The following is a 24,836-nucleotide window of genomic DNA, read 5'->3' as shown; positions in this document are numbered from 1 at the left end:
AATACAGGAGAAGCGATTTTTTAAAAATTGACTTTAATCAATATTTATTAAAATTTATAATTTCTTATAGATCATTTTTCCTCCTTATTTCCATCATTAACATATACCCCATGATATATCATCTTAAAGAAGACATTTTAAGCTTTAATTTAAGATATTAATCATTTCTTTATTCCTAAGAATAAACCGGAAGTGATTTTTGAAACTTTACATTAAATTAATATCGTTAATCCAAAATTTTTGTACAACATAATTTTTAAAAATTCTTTTCTAATAAACTTTATCATTTTGAAATACTTTATCATACATCATTTTAAAGAGAACAATTTAAGCTTTCATTTGTGATATAACTCATCTCTTAACTCCCAAAAATACAGGAGAAGCGATTTTTTAAAAATTGACTTTAATCAATATTTATTGAAATTTATAATTTCTTATAGATCATTTTTCCTCCTTATTTCCATCATTAACATATACCTCATGATACATCATCTTAAAGAAGACATTTTAAGCTATAATTTAAGATATAAATAATTTCTCTATTCCTAAGAATAAACCGGAAGTGATTTTTTAAACTTTACATTAAATTAATATCGTTAATCCAAAATTTTTATACAACATAATTTTTAAAAATTCTTTTCTATTAAACTTTATCATTTCGAAATACTTTATCATACATCATTCTAAAGAGAACAATTTAAGCTTTCATTTGTGATATAACTCATCTCTTAACTCCCGAAAACGCAGGAGAAGCGATTTTTTAAAAATTGACTTTAATCAATATTTATTAAAATTTGTAATTTCTTTAAAATCATTTTTCCTCCTTATTTCCATCATTAACATATACCTCGTGATACATCATCTTAAAGAAGACATTTTACGCTATAATTTAAGATATAAATCATTTCTCTATTCCTAAGAATAAACCGGAAGTGATTTTTTAAACTTTACATTAAATTAATATCGTTAATTCAAAATTAAGATACCAACACCAAATGTTAATCAACTATTTATTTTTGAACGTCATATATTTAACAATTGTACTATTATGAATTTGCCTTTGAACATGAAATGAAATGATAAAACAATTAAGTGTTAATTATTTTGCGTTTGTAATTTGTTCATAACAATAAATTAACAATTAATAGCAACTAATTCTTCAATTATCGTAGTTGGACGTGAAAAAATGGTTGCTGTGTACTAAAAGTAAACTTTTAATTGCAGTTTTCGAAAAAACTCTTTTCTAACTAACTTTATCATTTCGAAATATCTTATTATACGTACTTCATTTAACAGATAACAATTTAAGCTTTTATTTAAGATATAAGTTCTTGTTATGTGATGTAAATAAAACTAATTTTGATTTAATCGATTCTTTTAATAATATTTTTACAGTTAAGCTTTAATTAACTAATCCATTGACGAATATATTGTTGCACTCTCAATTTAGCTTCGCGCAATTGTGGCAAATCGTTTTCGCTGATCGAAGAGAGATCGGCGCTATGCGAGGTGCCCTCCACGACGATTACGGGCGCATCTTCGTTAATATCCTCAAGAACTCCCAGCGCATGCCAAGGATCCACAGTCCCATGGACAGACACCACCCTCGTTACTTCCGGTTCGAGGGCGCCGTAGAACAAATTCGTGCGTTCAATCCCCGTGTTCAAGATTTCCTCCCCAGCTCTAAAACCAACAACATTTTAAAACATTTTAATCCATATCTGAATAATTAGGTATTGTTTTTATTAAAAAAATATTTCGAATAATATAGAAATTTTTGTTTTACCGAGATTCAAATTTTTCAATTTTATAAAAAATAAAAACAAATTACTACTGAGAAGAGGTGTTTTATATATATGATTGAAAAATTTCGAATAATGTTTATTTAGAATACGATTTGAAACAGTGTTTGTTATTACAAAGATTCGATATCCCCACCAGATGGTGCTTTAGTATAAAAATTGATATTTTTGAAGTTATCTTAATATATATTGGCTTTATTAAAAAAAGTTTCAAATAAAATTAGTTTAGAATTAAATCAACAACAACGTTTATTTGAAACATTTTTTATTATTTTCACTAGATAGCGCTGTATAATCTCATAAAGTCTTCCTCATTTCCCTCTGAATAGTACGAAAAAATAAATTAAGCCATATCTGAATAATTATTGTTTTTATTAAAAAATATTTTGAATAATGTTGATTTAAAATACGATTTGAAATAGTTTTTGTTTTTACAAAGATTCAATATCTCCACCAGGTGGCGCTTTAACGTAAGAATTCATATTTTTGAGGGTATCTTAATAAATATTGATTTTACTAAAAAAAGTTTCAAATAAAATAAGTTTAGATTTAAATCAGCAACAACGTTTATTTGAAACATTTTTTAATATTTTTGCTATATAGCGCTGTATAATCTCATAAAGTCTTCTTTATTTCCCTCTGAACAGTACGAAAAGATAAATTAAGCCATATCTGAATAATTATTGTTTTTATCAAAAAATATTTCGAATAATGTTTATTTAGAATACGATTTGAAATAGTTTTTGTTTTTACAAAGATTCAATATCTCCACCAGGTGGCGCTTTAACTTAAAAATTCATATTTTTGAGGTTATCTTAATAAATATTGATTTTATTAAAAAAAGTTTCAAATAAAATTAGTTTAGAATTAAATCAGCAACTACGTTTATTTGAAACATTTTTTAATATTTTCGCTAGATAGCGCTGTAAATGTCATAAAGTCTTCTTAATTTCCCTCTGAATAGTACGAAAAAATATATTAAGCCATATCTGAATAATTATTGTTTTTATCAAAAAATATTTCGAATAATGTTTATTTAGAACACGATTTTAAATAGTTTTTGTTTTAACAAAGATTCGATATCTCCACCAGGTGGCACTTTAACGTAAGAATTCATATTTTTGAGGTTATCTTAATAAATATTGATTTTATTGAAAAAAGTTTCAAACAAAATTAGTTTAAAATTAAATCAGCAACAACGTTTATTTGAAACATTTTTTAATATTTTTGCTAGATAGTGCTGTATAATCTCATAAAGTCTTCTTTATTTCCGTCTGAACAGTACGAAAAAATAAATTAAGCCATATCTGACTAATTATTGTTTTTATCAAAAAATATTTCGAATAATGTTTATTTAAAATGCGATTTTAAATAGTTTTTGTTTTAACAAAGATTCAATATATCCACCAGGTGGCGCTTTAACGGAAGAATTCATATTTTTGAGGTTATCTCAATAAATATTGATTATATTAAAAAAAGTTTCAAATAAAATTAGTTTAGAATTAAATCAGCAACTACGTTTATTTGAAACATTTTTTAATATTTTCGCTAGATAGCGCTGTATAATCTCATAAAGTCTTCTTAATTTCCCTCTGAATAGTACGAAAAAATATATTAAGCCATATCTGAATAATTATTGTTTTTATCAAAAAATATTTCGAATAATGTTTATTTAGAATACGATTTTAAATAGTTTTTGTTTTTACAAAGACTCAATATCTCCACCAGATGACGCTTTAACTTAAGAATTCATATTTATGAGGTTATCTTAATAAATATTGATTTTACTAAAAAAAGTTTCAAATAAAATTAGTTTAAAATTAAATTAGCAACAACGTTTATTTGAAACATTTTTTAATATTTTTGCTAGATAGCGCTGTATAGTCTCATAAAGTCTTCTTAATTTCCCTCTGAATAGTACGAAAAAATATATTAAGCCGTATCTGAATAATTATTGTTTTTATCAAAAAATATTTCGAATAATGTTTATTTAGAATACGATTTTAAATAGTTTTTGTTTTAACAAAGATTCGATATTTTCACCAGGTGGCGCTTTAACGTAAGAATTCATATTTTTGAGGTTATTTAATAAATATTGATTTTATTAAACAAAGTTTCAAATAAAGTTAGTTTAGAATTAAATCAGCAACAACGTTTATTTGAAACATTTTTTAATATTTTCGCTAGATAGCGCTGTAAATGTCATAAAGTCTTCTCAATTTCCCTCTGAATAGTACGAAAAATATATTATTAAGCCATATCTGAATAATTATTATTTTTATTAAGAAATATTTCGAATAGTGTTTGTTTAGAATACGATTTGAAATAGTTTTTGTTTTTACAAAGATTCAATATCTCCACCAGGTGGCGCTTTAACTTAAGAATTCATATTTTTGAGGTTATCTTAATAAATAGTGATTTTATTAAAAAAAGTTTCAAATAAAATTAGTTTAGAATTAAATCAGCAACAACGTTTATTTGAAACATTTTTTAATATTTTTGCTAGATAGCGCTTTATAATCTCATAAAGTCTTCTTAATTTCCCTCTGAACAGTACGAAAAAATATATTAAGCCATATCTGAATAATTATTGTTTTTATTAAAAAATATTTCGAATAATGTTTATTCAGAATACGATTTTAAATAGTTTTTGTTTTCACAAAGATTCAATATCTCCACCAGGTGGCGCTTTAACGTAAAAATTCATATTTTTGAGGTTATCTTAATAAATATTGATTTTATTAAAAAAAGTTTCTAATAAAATTAGTTTAGAATTAAATCAGCAACAACGTTTATTTGAAACATTTTTTAATATTTTTGCTAGATAGCGCTGTATAATCTCATAAAGTCTTCTCAATTTCCCTCTGAATAGTACGAAAAAATATATTAAGCCATATCTGAATAATTATTATTTTTATCAAAAAATATTTCGAATAATGTTTATTTAAAATACGATTTTAAATAATTTTGGTTTTAACAAATATTCATTATCTCCACCAGGTGGCGCTTTAGTATAAAAATTGATATTTTTGAGGTTATCTCAATAAATATTGATTTTATTAAAAAAAGTTTCAAATAAAATTAGTTTAGAATTAAATCAGCAACAACGTTTATTTGAAATATTTTTTAATATTTTTGCTAGATAGCGCTGTATAATTTCATAAAGTCTTCTTAATTTCCCTCTGAACAGTACGAAAAAATATATTAAGCCATATCTGAATAATTATTATTTTTATCCAAAAATATTTCGAATAATGTTTATTTAGAATACGATTTGAAATAGTTTTTGTTTTTACAAAGATTCAATATCTCCACCAGGTGGCGCTTTAACTTAAGAATTCATATTTTTGAGGTTATCTTAATAAATATTGATTTTATTAAAAAAAGTTTCAAATAAAATTAATTTAGAATTAAATCAGCAACAACGTTTATTTGAAACATTTTTTAATATTTTTGCTAGATAGCGCTGTATAATCTCATAAATTCTTCTTGACTTCCCTCTGAACAGTATGAAAAAATATATTAAGCCATATCAGAATAATTATTGTTTTTATCAAAAAATATTTCGAATAATGTTTATTTAGAATACGATTTTAAATAGTTTTTGTTTTAACAAAGATTCGATATCTCCACCAGGTGGCGCTTTAACTTAAGAATTCATATTTTTGAGGTTATCTAAATAAATATTGATTTTATTAAAAAAAGTTTCAAATAAAATTAGTTTAGAATTAAATCAGTAACTACGTTTATTTGAAACATTTTTTAATATTTTTGCTAAATAGCGCTGTATAATCTCATAAAGTCTTCTTAATTTCCCTCTGAACAGTACGAAAAAATATATTAAGCCATATCTGAATAATTATTGTTTTTATCAAGAAATATTTCGAATAATGTTTATTTAGAATACGATTTGAAATAGTTTTTGTTTTTACAAAGATTCAATATCTCCACCAGGTGGCGCTTTAACCTAAAAATTCATATTTTTGAGGTTATCTTAATAAATATTGATTTTATTAAAAAAAGTTTCAAATAAAATTAGTTTAGAATTAAATCAGCAACAACGTTTATTTGAAACATTTTTTAATATTTTTGCTAGATAGCGCTGTATAATCTCATAAAGTCTTGTTGATTTCCCTCTGAACAGTACGCAAAAATATATTAAGCCATATCTGAATAATTATTGTTTTTATCAAGAAATATTTCGAATAATGTTTATTTAGAACACGATTTTAAATAGTTTTTGTTTTAACAAAGATTCGATATCTCCACTAGGTGGCGCTTTAACGTAAGAATTCATATTTTTGAGGTTAACTCAATAAATATTGATTTTATTAAAAAAAGTTTCAAATAAAATTAGTTTAGAATTAAATCAGCAACAACGTTTATTTGAAACATTTTTTAATATTTTCGCTAGATAGCGCTGTATAATCTCATAAAGTATTCTTAATTTCCCTCTGAATAGTACGAAAAAATATATTAAGCCATATCTGAATAATTATTGTTTTTATCAAAAAATATTTCGAATAATGTTTATTTAGAATACGATTTTAAATAGTTTTTGTTTTTACAAAGACTCAATATCTCCACCAGATGGCGCTTTAACTTAAGAATTCATATTTATGAGGTTATCTTAATAAATATTGATTTTATTAAAAAAAGTTTCAAATAAAATTAGTTTAGAATTAAATCAGCAACGACGTTTATTTGAAACATTTTTTAATATTTTCGCTAGATAGCGCTGTAAATGTCATAAAGTCTTCTTAATTTCCCTCTGAATAGTACGAAAAAATATATTATTAAGCCATATCTGAATAATTATTATTTTTATCAAGAAATATTTCGAATAATGTTTATTTAGAATACGATTTGAAATAGTTCTTGTTTTAACAAAGATTCAATATCTCCACCAGGTGGCGCTTTAGCGTAAGAAATCATATTTTTGAGGTTATCTTAATAAATATTGATTTTACTAAAAAAAGTTTCAAATAAAATTAGTTTAGAATTAAATCAGCAACGACGTTTATTTGAAACATTTTTTAATATTTTTGCTAGATAGCGCTGTATAATCTCATAAAGTCTTCTTCATTTCCCTCTGAACAGTACGAAAAAATATATTAGGCCATATCTGAATAATTATTGCTTTTATTAAAAAATATTTCGAATAAAGTTGATTTAGAATACGATTTTAAATAATTTTTGTTTTTACAAAGATTCGATATCTCCACCAGGTGGCGCTTTAACGTAAGAATGCATATTTTTGAGGTTATTTTAATAAATAATGGTTTTATTAAAAAAAGTTTCAAATAAAATTAGTTTAGAATTAAGTCAGCAATAACGTTTATTTGAAACATTTTTTAATATTTTTGCTAGATAGCGCTGTATAATCTCATAAAGTCTTGTTGATTTCCCTCTGAACAGTACGAAAAAATATATTAAGCCATATCTGAATAATTATTATTTTTATCAAAAAATATTTCGAATAATGTTTATTTAGAATACGATTTTAAATAGTTTTTGTTTTAACAAAGATTCGATATCTCCACCAGGTGGCGCTTTAACGTAAGAATTCATATTTTTGAGGTTATCTTAATAAATATTGATTTTATTAAAAAAAGTTTCAAATAAAATTAGTTTAGAATTAAATCAGCAACAACGTTTATTTGAAACATTTTTTAATATTTTCGCTAGATAGCGCTATAAATGTCATAAAGTCTTCTTAATTTCCCTCTGAATAGTACGAAAAAATATATTAAGCCATATCTGAATAATTATTGTTTTTATCAAGAAATATTTCGAATAATGTTTATTTAGAATACGATTTTAAATAGTTTTTGTTTTTACAAAGATTCAATATCTCCACCAGGTGGCGCTTTAACTTAAAAATTCATATTTTTGAGGTTATCTTAATAAATATTGATTTTATTAAAAAAAGTTTCAAATAAAATTAGTTTAGAATTAAATCAGCAACAACGTTTATTTGAAACATTTTTTAATATTTTTGCTAGATAGCGCTGTATAATCTCATAAAGTCTTGTTGATTTCCCTCTGAACAGTACGCAAAAATATATTAAGCCATATCTGAATAATTATTGTTTTTATCAAGAAATATTTCGAATAATGTTTATTTAGAACACGATTTTAAATAGTTTTTGTTTTAACAAAGATTCGATATCTCCACTAGGTGGCGCTTTAACGTAAGAATTCATATTTTTGAGGTTAACTCAATAAATATTGATTTTATTAAAAAAAGTTTCAAATAAAATTAGTTTAGAATTAAATCAGCAACAACGTTTATTTGAAACATTTTTTAATATTTTCGCTAGATAGCGCTGTATAATCTCATAAAGTCTTCTTAATTTTCCTCTGAACAGTACGAAAAAATAAATTAAGCCATATCTGAATAATTATTGTTTTTATCAAGAAATATTTCGAATAATGTTTATTTAGAATACGATTTGAAATAGTTTTTGTTTTTACAAAGATTCAATATCTCCACCAGGTGGCGCTTTAACGTAAAAATTCATATTTTTGAGGTTATCTTAATAAATATTGATTTTATTAAAAAAAGTTTCAAATAAAATTAGTTTAAAATTAAATTAGCAACAACGTTTATTTGAAACATTTTTTAATATTTTTGCTAGATAGCGCTGTATAATCTCATAAAGTCTTCTTAATTTTCCTCTGAACAGTACGAAAAAATAAATTAAGCCATATCTGAATAATTATTGTTTTTATCAAGAAATATTTCGAATAATGTTTATTTAGAATACGATTTGAAATAGTTTTTGTTTTTACAAAGATTCGATATCTCCACCAGGTGGCGCTTTAACGTAAGAATGCATATTTTTGAGGTTATTTTAATAAATAATGGTTTTATTAAAAAAAGTTTCAAATAAAATTAGTTTAGAATTAAATCAGCAATAACGTTTATTTGAAACATTTTTTAATATTTTTGCTAGATAGCGCTGTATAATCTCATAAAGTCTTGTTGATTTCCCTCTGAACAGTACGAAAAAATATATTAAGCCATATCTGAATAATTATTATTTTTATCAAAAAATATTTCGAATAATGTTTATTTAGAATACGATTTTAAATAGTTTTTGTTTTAACAAAGATTCGATATCTCCACCAGGTGGCGCTTTAACGTAAGAATTCATATTTTTGAGGTTATCTTAATAAATATTGTTTTTATTAAAAAAAGTTTCAAATAAAATTAGTTTAGAATTAAATCAGCAACGACGTTTATTTGAAACATTTTTTAATATTTTTGCTAGATAGCGCTGTATAATCTCATAAATTCTTCTTCATTTCCCTCTGAATAGTACGAAAAAATATATTAAGCCATATCTGAATAATTATTGTTTTTATCAAAAAATATTTCGAATAATGTTTATTTAAAATACGATTTCAAATAGTTTTTGTTTTTACAAAGATTCGATATCTCCACCAGGTGGCGCTTTAACGTAAGAATTCATATTTTTGAGGTTATTTTAATAAATAATGGTTTTATTAAAAAAAGTTTCAAATAAAATTAGTTTAGAATTAAATCAGCAATAACGTTTATTTGAAACATTTTTTAATATTTTTGCTAGATAGCGCTGTATAATCTCATAAAGTCTTGTTGATTTCCCTCTGAACAGTACGAAAAAATATATTAAGCCATATCTGAATAATTATTATTTTTATCAAAAAATATTTCGAATAATGTTTATTTAGAATACGATTTTAAATAGTTTTTGTTTTAACAAAGATTCGATATCTCCACCAGGTGGCGCTTTAACGTAAGAATTCATATTTTTGAGGTTATCTTAATAAATATTGATTTTATTAAAAAAAGTTTCAAATAAAATTAGTTTAGAATTAAATCAGCAACAACGTTTATTTGAAACATTTTTTAATATTTTTGCTAGATAGCGCTGTATAATCTCATAAAATCTTCTGAATTTCCCTCTGAATAGTACGAAAAAATATATTAAGCCATATCTGAATAATTATTATTTTTAATTTAGTATTGTTCAAAGGGAAATGAAGAACATTTCCCTCTGAACAGTACGAAAAAATATATTAAGCATAATTCTCGATTATCATAAATTTTAATTTTTACCCAAATAATTCTTGACACATATCGATGTACATTTGGAGCCAAAAGTCGCCGAATGGCCGCGTGGTTTGATTTCCAGTTTGGTAGAAGCCGTATTCGGTGCAAGTTTGGTAAAGCCACTGCCGGCCTAAAAAATTTGCCTCAATTAAGAATCAAAAATTAAAATTAAATCATACTCGAATCTCCGTATCTAATAGTGGTGTTTTTGTTGTAATCAATGAGGAATTGGTAATCACTTAAGCAAGCGGTTCCATAGAAGCTGCGAATATAAGCCGCTAATTTCTCGACTGCGGAACCGCTGGTGCTTAAGATTGATTTACAAGCTTCATCAATATCGCCTGGTTGCGCATATTGGGTGTTATAAGCGAAGGGGATTGCTAAACTACTGAAGAAATAAGAACGTTCCGGTTCTGTAACATCAATTGTGTTGCAAGTACTACAAAACTTAATTAATTAATTTTTTTTAATTAACTCGAATTAATTTATTTACCCAAACATCGAAGACATATTCTCCAACCCATCCACGCTATCCAAACTTCCCTCCAACATTCGAATCCCTTCCGTAATAGTATCCATACATTCATCGCTTGATAACCTAAAATTATCAGCAACAACTTGGAAATACCCACTAAAATCAGCTTGGGCTAAAAGCGGCGCGCTCGAAGCTAAAGCTGCATCGACGAGATGGGGATATTTTTTGCGAATCCACGTGGCCATTGTAGCCGAGTATGAGCCACCAACGACGACGACCTTGCTGTTTTCCGCTCCTTCTATGTGCGATTTTTGGTGTTGGATGAAATAGGCGACGTCGGCGATCGCTTGGTCCAAGCTGAGGAATTTTAAGTTTTCGGTGGTGAAGTCCTCGACCGGTTGACTTTTCCCGTAGTAACGGTGTTCGGTGTAGAACATGTAACCGTTGTGTTCGTTGGCCATGTCGAACATTTGCCCGGTTCGGACGTAACCTTCGTCGATACCCCATTCGCCACCCAAAAAGATGAACAATGGACCACCCGGTTTGTAGAATTGGTCGTTGTATATGTATCTCTATAAAAAAATTATAATTAAATTAAATTAATTCTAATAAAGATATGTATAAAATATTAATCTTTTATTGAAATTAAAGATTTTGTCAATTTCGTGATGCTAAATTTTGTTTTTAGACTGTTATCACAAAACAAGTCGATAAAATTGTCTTCTTCTGCAGAAGTTAATTCAGATAAGTCATAAAGATAAATATAAAGATACGTAATAAAATTTTATCACGCGAAAGTCATCGTGTACTGCAACACTACAGCAAAGACATGTGTTCGACTCCCATGATAGACTTTGACTTTAAACTGAAGACGTTAATGTGATATTTACTATTAAAACATGGCTAGAAGCGACATCGATTTAATCTACCTTAGTTATTTCCACGAAAATCAGATGTAATTATAAATTCTTTGCTCTAAGTTTCGCTGAGGCTCTAGAATTAATATCATATCAACCCAAATCTCATCAACATATTGCAACATCTTAACTAAAAGCTAAGTTGTGTCCTTATCACGTTACACATGTGCATGATTTATTACCAAAAGACTATAACAAGCACAGAAATTTCTGCCAGTCGTTAATTCGCCAATGTACACGAAAGCCCAACTTCCTAGCTTTGGCAGAACAATTTTCACAACTTCCTCTTTATTTTGAACTTGCGCTACGACGTTTTCGTGGACGCAGTAAATTTGAATATTTATTTATCAGACCTGTAACTATAGAACAACGAAAATCTGATAGAATATTGAGAAAAAACATACTGATCAAAAACTAACATTTTCGCATAATCTAAGTGTCAAAAAAGATGCTAATTTAAAAATTCCTGGAAGCCGTGTTTATTGAAATTAAAGAATGAGACTTATTTTAAATTGAAGCTTAAACTTTTCTCTTTAAAATGATGTATAATAATTGTTGGGTTGGATTGGAAAAATATTGAGAAAAAAAATGTTGAAACAAAACTTACATTTTCGTATAACTTAAAATTGTCAAAAAAGATGCTAATTTAAAAATTTCTGAAAGCCGTATCTATTGAAATTAAAGAATGAGACTTATTCTAAATTAACGTTCAAAGCTTTCTCTTTAAAATGATGTATAATAATTGTTGGGTTGGATTGGAAAAATATTGAGAAAAAAAATGTTGAAACAAAACTTACATTTTCGTATAACTTAAAACTGTCAAAAAAGATGCTAATTTAAAAATTCCTGGAAGCCGTATTTATTGAAATTAAAGAATGAGACTTATTCTAACTTAAAGCTCAAAGCTTTCTCTTTAAAATGATGTATAATAATTGTTGGGTTGGATTGGCAAAATATTGAGAAAAAACATGTTGAAACAAAACTTACATTTTCGTATAACTTAAAAGTATCAAAAAAGATGCTAATTTAAAAATTCCTGGAAGCCGTATTTATTGAAATTAAGCAATAAGACTTATTTTAAATTAAAGCTCAAAGTTATCTCTTTAAAATGATGTATAATAATTGTTGGGTTGGATTGGAAAAATATTGAGAAAAAAAATGTTGTAACAAAACTTACATTTTCGTATAACCTAAAAGTGTCAAAAAAGATGCTAATTTAAAAATTTCTGGAAGCCGTATTTATTGAAATTAAGGAATGAGACTTATTCTAAATTAAAGCTCAAAGCTTTCTCTTTAAAATGACGTATAATAATTGTTGGGTTGGATTGGAAAAATATTGAGAAAAAAAAAGTTGAAATAAAACTTACATTTTCGTATAACCTAAATATGTCAAAAAAAGATGCTAATTTAAAAATTCCTGGAAGCTGTATTTATTGAAATTAAGCAATAAGACTTATTTTAAATTAAAGCTCAAAGCTTTCTCTTTAAAATGATGTATAATAATTGTTGGGTTGGATTGGCAAAATATTGAGAGAAAAAATGTTGAAACAAAACTTACATTTTCGTATAAGTTAAAATTGTCAAAAAAGATACTAATTTAAAAATTCCTGGAAGACGTATTTATTGAAATTGAGGAATGAGACTTATTCTAAATTAAAGCTCAAAGCTTTCTCTTTAATGTCGTATAATAATTGTTGGGTTAGATTGGAAAAATATTGAGAAAAAAAAAATGTTGAAATAAAACTTACATTTTCGTATGGCCAAAACGTGTCAAAAAAAGATGCTAAGTTAAAAATTCCTGTAAGCCGTATTTACTGAAATTAAGGAATGAGACTTATTCTAAATTATAGCTCAAAGCTTTCTTTTTAAAATGATATATAATAATTCTTGGGTTGGATTGGAAAAATATTGAGAAAAAAAATGTTGAAACAAAACTTACATTTTCGTATAACCTAAAAGTGTCAAAAAAGATGCTAATTTAGAAATTCCTGGAAGCCGTATTTATTGAAATTAAGAAATGAGACTTATTCTAAATTAAAGCTCAAAGCTTTCTCTTTAAAATGATGTATAATAATTATTGGGTTGGATTGGAAAAATATTGAGACAAAAAATGTTGAAACAAAACTTACATTTTCGTATAACTTAAAAGTATCAAAAAAGATGCTAATCTAAAAATTCCTGGAAGCCGTATTTATTGAAATTAAGGAATGAGACTTATTCTAAACTAAAGTTCAAAGCTTTCTCTTTAAAATGATGTATAATAATTGTTGGGTTGGATTGGAAAAATTTTGAGAAAAAAAATGTTGAAACAAAACTTACATTTTCGTATAACTTAAAAGTATCAAAAAAGATGCTAATTTAAAAATTCCTGGAAGCCGTATTTATTGAAATTAAGGAATGAGACTTATTCTAAACTAAAGCTCAAAGCTTTCTCTTTAAAATGATGTACAATAATTGTTGGGTTGGATTGGCAAAATATTGAGAAAAAAAATGTTGAAACAAAACTTACATTTTCGTATAACCTAAAAGTGTCAAAAAATATGCTAATTTAAAAATTCCTGGAAGAACATACATGTAAGTAAAAATTTTGCATGGCGCGTATTAAACCGCGAAGTCCTTCATCCGTATCGTAAACAGAATGTTCAAGCTCTATAGTCAGGAGATAAACAGCAACGGTAGCATTTTGTGAATGGTTATTGCAGCAACATGCCCAAAATAATGACATCATTTCCAACGTTCTCTAGACAGATGAATCATGTTTTACACGAGATGGTATAAATAATTACCATAATGAACATATCCGGGCATTACAAAATCCGCATATGATTAGACCAAGGAAATTTCATCAACGTTTCAGCATCAACGTTTGGGGTGGAATATTTAACAACAATTTACTAGGTTTGCATGTACTTGATGGACGTTTGAACGCTGTAAATTACAGATTTTTTTTTAACAATACAGTTTTTGATTTACTTGAAGATATACCTCTTAATGTAATTCAAAATATGTGTCCCACCTCGTCGCGGAAGAATAGTAGTCGAGTGGTTAAACCAATATTTTCCAAACAAGTGGATTGGTAATAATGATCCATTTGCTTGGCCACCTAGATCAACCGACCTTAATCCATTGGACTTCTACTTATGGGGTCAAATGAAACAAATTGTGTATCAAGTGGAAATTAACACACGAGAACAGTTATTAAACAGAATTCAAATGGCTGCTACTGAAACAGAAAATCAACCAGACATTTTAATTCGGCTGAAGAACTCTTTAATTAGCCGTTGTGAAATATGTATTTTAGCAGAAGGAGGTTATTTTGAACAATATTTGTTATATTTATGTGTTTAAAAAAAATATAGCAGTTAATTATGATATAAAAATTAAAACTTGAAAGTGTTATAATTTCGTAAATAATTGAAATAGGATCATTAAAATTTCTTTTTGCTAATTGAATTAGCTATCATATGTCAAAGTTTGATGGTGAGCTAATAAATCACCCTGTATATTGTTCAAATTTGGGTAGATGAAGCGACTTCGGGTTGGTTGCTCGATTAAGCCGAGGCGGTGGTATGTTGTTCGAATAAAGGTTGATATGGTATTAATTGCAGTGTCTCGGCCGCAAGCGACCGAGGCAAAAGATTGTATTAACCTCCTTTGAATTAAAAGAACTAAGCAGAGGTCGCTTGCGGCCGAGGCGCAACAATATGTTAATCAGAATTGAGTTGATATGATATTATTTATATTGCCTCGGCCGCAAGCGACCTCGGCTCGTTTCCTTGAATCGAAAGATGGTTAACACAATATACGGCCTCGGCCGCAAGCGACCTCAGCTTAATTCCTTGTTGTTAGATATTAATATAATCTACTGCCTCGGCCGCAAGCGACCTTGACTCGGTTCTTTGAATCGATAGGTGGTTAACACAATATATCGCCTCGGCCGCAAACGACCTCCGTTTGATTTCTTGAATCCCAAGGTGGTTAACATAATCTATTATTTTATTTATTTATTTATTCGGGATACGAACAGGGTTTCCCCCATAATAGTATCCACTAAAAGAATTCATACAAACAACAAAACAAAAACAAAAAAAAAAGAAATCAACATGTAACAAAATCGAAAACAAAATAGCAAAATAAATAACTAATTCTAGATATAACAACAAAAACAAAAAATAGTGTTCCTAATTAATAATACAAGCCAGATTGAACTCGAATTGCACAGATATTCAATGGCAGATATTCAAACTTAATATACTCCTGCGGAAAGACGCCAACGAGGAATAAAACATCATATATCACACATCGAACAATGATGATTGTAAGAGTGCATCAATCGCGGTAAAGGTGAGTTGTAATGGCAATTGGTAGTAGAAGCGGGCAATCGGAAAAGACATTGATCTCGAGTGGGATAACTAGGAATTAAGAGAGGAATGTGTCTCACAAGTTCTGGCGAGTCAACAAAACCCTTCATTAGTTTAAACAAAAATAGCAAATCCGTAGCAGCTCGACGGCCGCGCAGTGTACGCAAACCGAATACAGTGCATCTTTGCTCGTAGGAGCAATAAGGCAATGCGAATTTGTGAGCCAAATAACGCACAAATCTGACCTGTAAGGCCTCAATGCGGTCAATGTACACAGCATACGCAGGATTCCATACAATTGAAGCAAAATTAAGAATGCTGTTTACGTAAGCCATGTACAGGGTGGGCAAATTTGGGTGTTATTATAGGCTATCTCAGAAACTATAAGAGATACAAAAAAAGTAGGTGCCATGTCCCGGTCTCCTTTTCCGAGACTAATCCAATCCCGTAAAGACCGAGATATAACATAAAGTTGTATTTTTTAAATACAAACTATACTTTATTATGATATTACAGAAAAGAGCATATTTTTAGCTTTCCAATGATGTATCGCACGCATGATGTTTCTGCGGAAAATAAGCGTTATTTTTCAATTTTTAAAATATTAAAGATTAAAATTCAAATTTTTAATTATAGTAGGCGAGGAAAACACTAAATACTACTAAGTTACTATAGCAACATGAGTTTACTTGTCATTTCATTCATGAATTTTGCGAAACGAGTTTCCCGTATAAGAAGTTCCGCATTATCTTTAAATAAAACGATAAAATTAAATATAGAATATATTGGAGTCCGCTTTGAAGATGATACATAAGTCTTCATATCCCCATTCAAACGGTGTTTCAATGGAAAGTCCGCTCCCAGTTTATGATTCCTAATTTTCCTCTATCTCACTCAATTTCAAAAGAAAAGATTGCTGATATCAAAAAACTTCTACATCTTATGTTTGGGGAAAACTGGGAAAATACTACCGAAGATTTCATTCATTGATACCAAACTGTTCTAATCTTACAACCAGTAAGTTGAGTAGAAGAAGATGACAGTTTATGACTGTTTAGTTCCTGAAGTTGTCCATATTTAATTATTCATTAATTAATACATTTCTTGTATTTTTAATAAACAAACTTTAAATGCTAATCATTTTTTATTGGTAAACAAAGTCAGGGATAAGATGCTGAGAAATTTAAATTAACTATTCAGTTTTTATTCGTTGGTACAAAACCAACTTATCCTGAATAATGGTACAAAACCAACTTTATTCTGTCATATTCGTGCAAAACCATATATTATAGCCACTAGGTAGTATTTACTGTCCGGACACGCCTACTATAATCAAAATATTGAACATTAGCGCTTACTATTTTCGAATTGAAAATTAACGCTTATTTTCTGCAAATACACCATACATGCGATACATCATTGGAAAGCTAAAAATATGCTCTTTTCTTTAACATCATAATCAAGTATAGTTTGTATTTAAAAAAACACAACTTTGTGTTATATCTCAAAAATCATCAAGTATATTTAAAACTTTTCAACGGCAGTATATTCTACTTAAAAAAGTGTCTTAAGAACGTATCAACCCCATTTCTCTAATTTCAAAAATAAACGAAATATGAGCATTTTTTAAAATCACGAAAATTTGACTTTTTGGGTATAACTTAAAAACAAAAGAAGATAGAGGTTTGGTGTTTGCGGGATTGGCTTAGTCTCGAAAAAAGAGACCGGGACATGGCACCTACTTTTTTCGTATCTCTTATAGTTTCTGAGATAGCCTATAATAACACCCAAATTTGCCCACCCTGTACAGGGTGGTTCAAATTCGATGTCCGAATAGGCTAACTCGGAAACTATAAGAGTTAGAAAAAAAGTAGCTTACATGTCATGATCTCGTTTTTCGAGAAACTGCTAATGCCGAAAACCTCATAGCGCTATCGTCTTTTGTTTTTCCCCCAGAGGCCAAAATTGAAAATATAGTAAAACCAATAAGTGCAATTATCTTGGTTATTATTATAGGTGGAGTATTATAACTACGACATTATATAGACACTTTTTTATAGAGAATTTCATGACGTAGTCAAAAAAAAATTTTCGGTTTTAGATTTTGAGATGTCATGAGAATTTTCGTTTTTTTAAATGGTAACAACCACTGATTATTCGCTTATTAAATTCGTTATTTTTGTCTGATTACAAAAATATAGGGTTCGACAGGTCTATTTCTTATTGTTTTAGAATAAAGCTAAAAATAAACTTTTTGTATAAAATAATAGTGTCGTCGAGGAAATTAAATTTATAGTTTCCTGTAAGTTACAGGGCGGTAGGTAAAATCTAAAAAGTTAACAATTAAATACGAAGATAACTTCTGGTATTTAAAAACAAATAATTTTTTGATATGTAACGTTCTAACATGTCAAACCTTTCAAAATTTTCGTAATTGATCTTAAAAACAGGATTTTTAAAGTGACACTTCAGAAAATTTTTTAATACAAACAAATGTTGCTATGTTCATTTGAATTAAAAAAAAACATATGCCATCTATCGATAATTTATTAAGCCATTTAAAAATAATATTAAATCATAATAAAAAATGTAAAATAATGCAATCTATTCCAACTTTTGTGTAAAACATATATAAATTAAACAGTTCAACAAATATATTTGTTTCAAATATCAGAAATATGTTTTTTTAATTTTTAGTTATAGAACAGTAATTTACAGGAAACTGTAAATTTAATTTCTTCGATGACACTAAAAGAAAAGTTTATTTTTAGTTTTATTCTAAAACAATAAGAAATAGACCTGTCAAACCCTGTATTTTTGTAATCAGATAAAAATAACGAATTTATTAAGTGAATAATCAGTGGTTGTTTCCATTTAAAAAAGCGAAATTTGTGATAATATCTCAAAATCTAAACCCGAACAATTTTTTTTGACTACGTCATCAAATTCTCTGTAAAAAAGTGTCCATATAATGTCGTAGTTATAATACTCCACCTATAATAATAACCAAGATAATTACATTTGCGGGTTTTACGATATTTTCAATTTTGGCCTGATGAGGTTTTCGGCATTAGCAGTTTCTCGAAAAACGAGATCATGACATGTCAGCTACTTTTCTTCTAACTCTTATAGTTTTCGAGTTAGCCTATTCGGACATCGAATTTGAACCACCCTGTACAAAGATTTGATGCACTGTAGATTGGGAAGTGAATTTGACATTCCCAACCTAAGCTCCTATTCGCCTTACTGATAAGTTCCTCTACGTGGTATAAGAACAACAGTTTAGAATCGAGCACTAAGCCAAGATCCTTTACCCTAGACAACACACTTAAGGGTCCGGGTCCAAGCTTATAGTTTTGATGTATAGTGTATCTTTTTCTGGTGAACGTTATTTGACTGCATTTACCATAGTTTAGAAAGAGATAATTATTAGTACAATAGGTTTGCAAACGATTAAGATCCATTTGAAGTTTTTCGCAATCAGAAGAAGATTCAACTTTGGAAAATATTTTACAATCATCGGCATATAGCAAAAAGTTACTATGGTGAAAGCACTCGTAGATATCGTTTATATAAGCCACAAACAGAACCGGACCCAAGTGACTGCCCAGAGGCACTCCTGAAGTTACCGGAATAAAGTTAGATATGTAATTATTAATTTTTACAGCCTGGCGTCTATCAGAGACATAAGACGCCAACCAAATTAATAACCCATCAGTCAGGTCAAATTTTTGCAATTTGGTCAGGAGTACCCCATGATGCAATTTATCAAAGGCTTTACTGAAATCAGTGTAAACAGCGTCGACCTGGTGATTTTCATTCAGACAAGTTTGAATGTAATTAATATAAGATACGAGATTGGATTCTACACATCGGCCACGAAGAAAACCATGTTGCTGCTGCATAATAAACGGTTGTATTGAACGGTATATTTTATCATAAACAATTTTTTCAAAAACCTTAGATAAAATAGGAAGAATAGAAATAGGGCGGTAATTTGAAACAGAATTTCTACTTCCACTCTTATAGATGGGAAGTATATACGCTTTTTTTCCACTCCAATGGAAATACTGATTGAGCCAATGAGCGATTGAAGATAATGAAGAGCGGTTTAGCAAGTTCGGAGGCGCATGTCGCTAAGAAAATACCTGGCAACCCGTCAGGACCTGAACTCATCTTATTATCAATTCGAGGGACATCCTCGATTGAGAACCAAGGTTGGAAACAGGAATTTACAGTAGAACGTGGTTGTTCCTGAAGTCCACCATCAATAAAAACCGAACTAAAGAAAGACGCGAATAGTTCGGATATTTGGTGACCACCGTCTGCCAAATTGCCATCGTGTTCCATACGAGCCGGAAAACTGTTGCTACAACGTTTTTTATGTTTTGCATAGGACCATAGTTGCGATGGAAAATCAATCAAAGTAGATTGCATGTTGGTTAAGTATGATTTATAATCACTCGAGATCAATGTCTTAGACTTTCTACGTAATACTTTGAAAGAAAGAAAATCCGCATGATTTTATGAAATTTTAATTTTTCTTTAATTACTTTAATTGTAGAATTGGAATACCAACTAGGGTAGCGGTGTTTACTAAAAGTGAGACACGGGACAAAATCATTAATAATTCGGTTCAACTGGCTGTAAAATTTAGTTACGCATAGATTTACTTCGATACCATTAAATAACTCATTCCAGTCCACACTGAGAAGAGCATTTTTTATTCCATTATAATCAGCACGACTAAAAACTAAAGTAAACGAAGGACCATTACGGAAAAAGTGCGAGTGGTTAGACTGGTATAAAAATTCTAAAGCGGGATGATGATTATCGAGGTCAACGAGTGCATCGTCGCATGAGTGCACAGATGTCACCGCGGCTGAATTACACAAAATCAAATCTAAAGTTCTACTATTACAGTTAACTATGGTATTAAATTGTGTGAATTATAGTAAGAGAAAACTGTAAGAAAATCGTTTGAACATGGGTCGGAGCCGCCGGAAGGAACTAAGCGACCTCCAGGTGACGAACTCCATACAATATTGTTGAAGAAACACCGAAAAGGGCAGAGGGTCACCGGGCGGAAGATAGACACAACACAGAATCACCCGCGTCGATTATTAATATAATCTACTGCCTCGGCCGCAAGCTACCTCGGCTCGGCTTCTTGAATCGAAAGATAATTAACACAATACACGGCTTGTTCCTGGAAACCATTATTTTTCATGATTTAGCCGAAACCTGGGAAGCGTAGCATTATGTTGATCGCACTTGGGTTGACATGACATTAATTGTATTGCCTCGAGTGCAAGCGACCTCGGCTTAATTCTTCACTTCAAAGGTTATTAATATAATCTACTGCCGCGGCCGCAAGCGAGCTCGGCTCTGTTCTTTGAATGGATAGGTGGTTAAGACAATATACCGCCTCGATTCGTTCCTGATTAAGGCACTGCTATATATTGTTCTGATGTGGGTTGATATGATATTCATTGCAGTGCCTCGGCCATAAGCAATTTCGGCTTGCTTTCTTGATTCCATAGATTATAAAGATTATTGTGAAGATTAAGGAGGTTATGTTGAGAGATGTTAGGGATAATGTTAAGGGATGTGCGAGGCAATGTAAACCAAGAAATGATATTTATCAAAACCACACTTCCAGATGCCTACAGAATTTCTTGGTAGGGTTTTTGCCTTCTTCCAGAAGTATCTACTCTTCTTATAGTAGTATGTAGTCTTCTATAAACAGTATCTGGTCTTCTGCCAACAGTACTTTGTTTGCAGGCTTCTGCAACCAGCAAATAGTCTTCTGCATGCTATATCTAGTATATTCCCAGCAGTATCTAGTTATCAGAAGTATTTCGATTTCAATATGAGACTAGTATTTCACTGGTAATATTTTGGTCTTCTCCCAGAAGTATCTATCCCTCCGAAAGTCTTCTGCAAAAAGCATCTGGTTTTCTGCCAGCAGTATTTATGCTCCTACAAACAGCGACTAATATTCTACAATCTTCTTCATGCACTACTTAGTCTTTTGCAAATAGAATCGCAAAGATAACAAAATTTTTCCGAATAAATAAAATCGTCCACCATCCAGATTATATGTTGTATATAAAGAATAAGGTTTTATGGATATAATTTCGTTGTAAATTATTCAAAACCGTTTTGAATTTGCATCGAAGTTAATTAGAATTGTCGAAAATGAGATCGTTAATATTAACTTTTCGATTAAAAACTTAAATTGAGGTACACACAACAATCTGTTTATTCATCGAATAAAATTAATTTTTTAAATATGATTTTAAAAAAAGTACTAATCAATGAAAAAAATTACCATTTCCCATTCTCTGAGATCTATCGGATTGAAATGATCGACTCGTTGAAAAATTGTGCCCCAAACGGCGGCTTTGGATCCTTTTTTAAAAACGGTTTGTTTCGGTGGACCATGTTTGAGGGATTGCAAAAAGTGTTGAGACTTCAAATTTAATTAAAACACAATTAATTAGTAAAAACAACGTAATTAATTATTATAGGACTTACATTAACCAAATGAATGGTTATCAAAAGCAGAAAAAACCCAAACGACTTCATTCTTTAAACGAAGTAAGTCGTTTGAAATAAAAACTCCTAACGAATCCGAATTGTTAAATACTTTTTGATACAATCGGGTTTTGATATGACTAAAGTACTTCATTTTCGAGTATTTTTCTATATTTATTTTTATCGTGCATAGGGAGATTACTTTACCTCATTTTTAGTAATAAAGATCAGATCAGTAATAATAAGATTTCATCAATAATAATAATAATTAATAAATAAACAAAAAAAAACGTTGTTGACGGTTTTTATTTAAGTAGAGTTGACGTTAGTTAGACGTTGTTAAATATAGTAATATAATTTGAGGAATACCGTATTTGCTTATTTGTGCGAGTTAAAATGTTATTTATGGGAAATCCAGGCTTAACATAATTCCGTAATCTCAATCTTTACACTTTTCTATGCAATACGTTAATCTGATGTTTCACCTGATTGTTGTGAAAACAATTAAGGCTGATTAAATTGGTTTCGTGTTATTTTTAATTTATAAATTCGACAATTTCGTCTTTAATCATTTTTTCCTGGAAATTTTTATAATTTTATCTTATGGTTTCTATATTGCATCATAAAATAGAATCTTTAAGTTTCAACTTAGCATACATATCATATCATTATCATTAAAAAGACAATTTATTTACAATTTGACAATTACTTCTTTAATAACTCTTTCCTGGGAATTTCAATAATATTATCATACAGTTTCTATATCACATCATAAACTAGAATCCTTAAGCTTCAATTTAACATACAGATCATATTATACTTTTCAAGAATACATTTGATTTTTTGAAAATTTCGTATTATTTTTGATTTATAATTTGACAATTACTTCTTTAATGACTCTTTCCTGGGAATTTCAATAATATTATCATATAGTTTTTATGTCACGTCATAAACTAGAATCTTTAAGCTTCAATTTAACATATATATCATATCATAATTCTTAAAAACATGACCGATATAATTTTATGAAAATTTCGAATCATTTTTGATTTACAAATTGACAATTTCTTCTTTAATAACTTTTTCCTGGAAGTTTCAATAATATTATCATATAGTTTTTATGTCACATCATAATCTAGAATCTTTAAGCTTCAATTTGACATACATATTATATCATAATTTTTACAAACACGGCCGATTTGATTTTTTGAAAATATCATATTATTTTTGATTTATAATTTGACAATTACTTCTTTAATATTTTTTTCCTGGAAATATCAATAATATTATCATATAATTTTTATATCACATCATAACCTAGAATCTTTAAGCTTCAATTTAACATACATATCATATCATAATTCTTAAAAACACGGCTGGTATGATATATTGAAAATTTTATATTATTTTTGATTTATAAATATGACAAGTTCTTCTTCAACAATTTATTCCTGGCAATTTCAATGATATTATGATATAGTTTTTATATCACATCATAAACTAGAACCTTTAAGCTACAATTTAACATACATATCATATCATTATCATTAAAAGCACGGCCGATATGATTTTTGAAAATTTGGTGTTATTTTTGATTTATAATTTGACAATTTCTACTTTAATAATTTTTCCTGGAAATTTCAATAATATTATCATATAGTTTTTGTATCACATCATAACCTAGAATCTTTAAGCTTCAATTTAACATACATATCATATCATAATTCTTACAAACACGGCCGATATGATTTTTTAAAAATGCCATATTTATGATTTATTATTTTACAATTACTTCTTTAATAATTTTTTCCTAAAAACCTTCAAGGATATATATATATCATATAATGTTTATATCACATCATAAACTAGAATCTTTAAGCTTTAATTTGACATACATATCATATCATAATTCTTCAAAATAAAATAGATACGATTTTTTGAAAATTTCGTATTATTTTTGATTTATAATTTGACAATTTCTTCTTTAATAATTTTTTCCTGGAAATATCAATAATATTATCATATAATTTTTATACCACATCATACCCTAGAATCTTTAAGCTTCAATTTAACATACATATCATATCATAATTCTTAAAAACACGGCCGGTATGATATATTCAAAATTTCATATTATTTTTGATTTATAAATATGACAATTTCTTCTTCAACAATTTATTCCTGGAAATTTCAATAATATTATGATATAGTTTTTATATCTCATCATAAACTAGAACCTTTAAGCTTCAATTTAACATACATTTCATATCATTATCATTAAAAGCACGGCCGATATGATTTTCTGAAAATATCATATTATTTTTGATTTATAATTTGACAATTACTTCTTTAATATTTTTTTCCTGGAAATATCAATAATATTATCATATAATTTTTATACCACATCATACCCTAGAATCTTTAAGCTTCAATTTAACATACATATCATATCATAATTCTTAAAAACACGGCCGGTATGATATATTCAAAATTTCATATTATTTTTGATTTATAAATATGACAATTTCTTCTTCAACAATTTATTCCTGGAAATTTCAATAATATTATGATATAGTTTTTATATCTCATCATAAACTAGAACCTTTAAGCTTCAATTTAACATACATTTCATATCATTAT

The 24,836-nt window shown here is 28.2% G+C and overlaps 1 protein-coding gene across 1 annotated transcript; it reads right to left on the bottom strand.

Moving 5' to 3' along the window:
* Window positions 1–1,346: 1,346 nt before the first annotated feature.
* LOC111420349 (putative serine protease K12H4.7) lies at window positions 1,347–22,417 on the bottom strand. The gene is made up of 6 exons (XM_071200989.1): window positions 22,197–22,417; window positions 21,991–22,131; window positions 10,397–10,950; window positions 10,083–10,342; window positions 9,910–10,033; window positions 1,347–1,683 (listed from the first exon to the last, which is right to left on the bottom strand). The coding sequence occupies exons 1-6, from the start codon at window positions 22,245–22,247 to the stop codon at window positions 1,407–1,409; spliced, it is 1,407 nt and encodes a 468-aa protein (XP_071057090.1). The 5' UTR covers window positions 22,248–22,417; the 3' UTR covers window positions 1,347–1,406.
* Window positions 22,418–24,836: the final 2,419 nt, after the last annotated feature.

The sequence above is a fragment of the Onthophagus taurus genome, unplaced genomic scaffold, assembly GCF_036711975.1.
Source record: "Onthophagus taurus isolate NC unplaced genomic scaffold, IU_Otau_3.0 ScKx7SY_15, whole genome shotgun sequence".
Lineage (NCBI taxonomy): Eukaryota > Metazoa > Arthropoda > Insecta > Coleoptera > Scarabaeidae > Onthophagus > Onthophagus taurus.
Note: the sequence above shows the minus strand (reverse complement) of the source record. Positions and strands in the feature narration are given on the sequence as shown.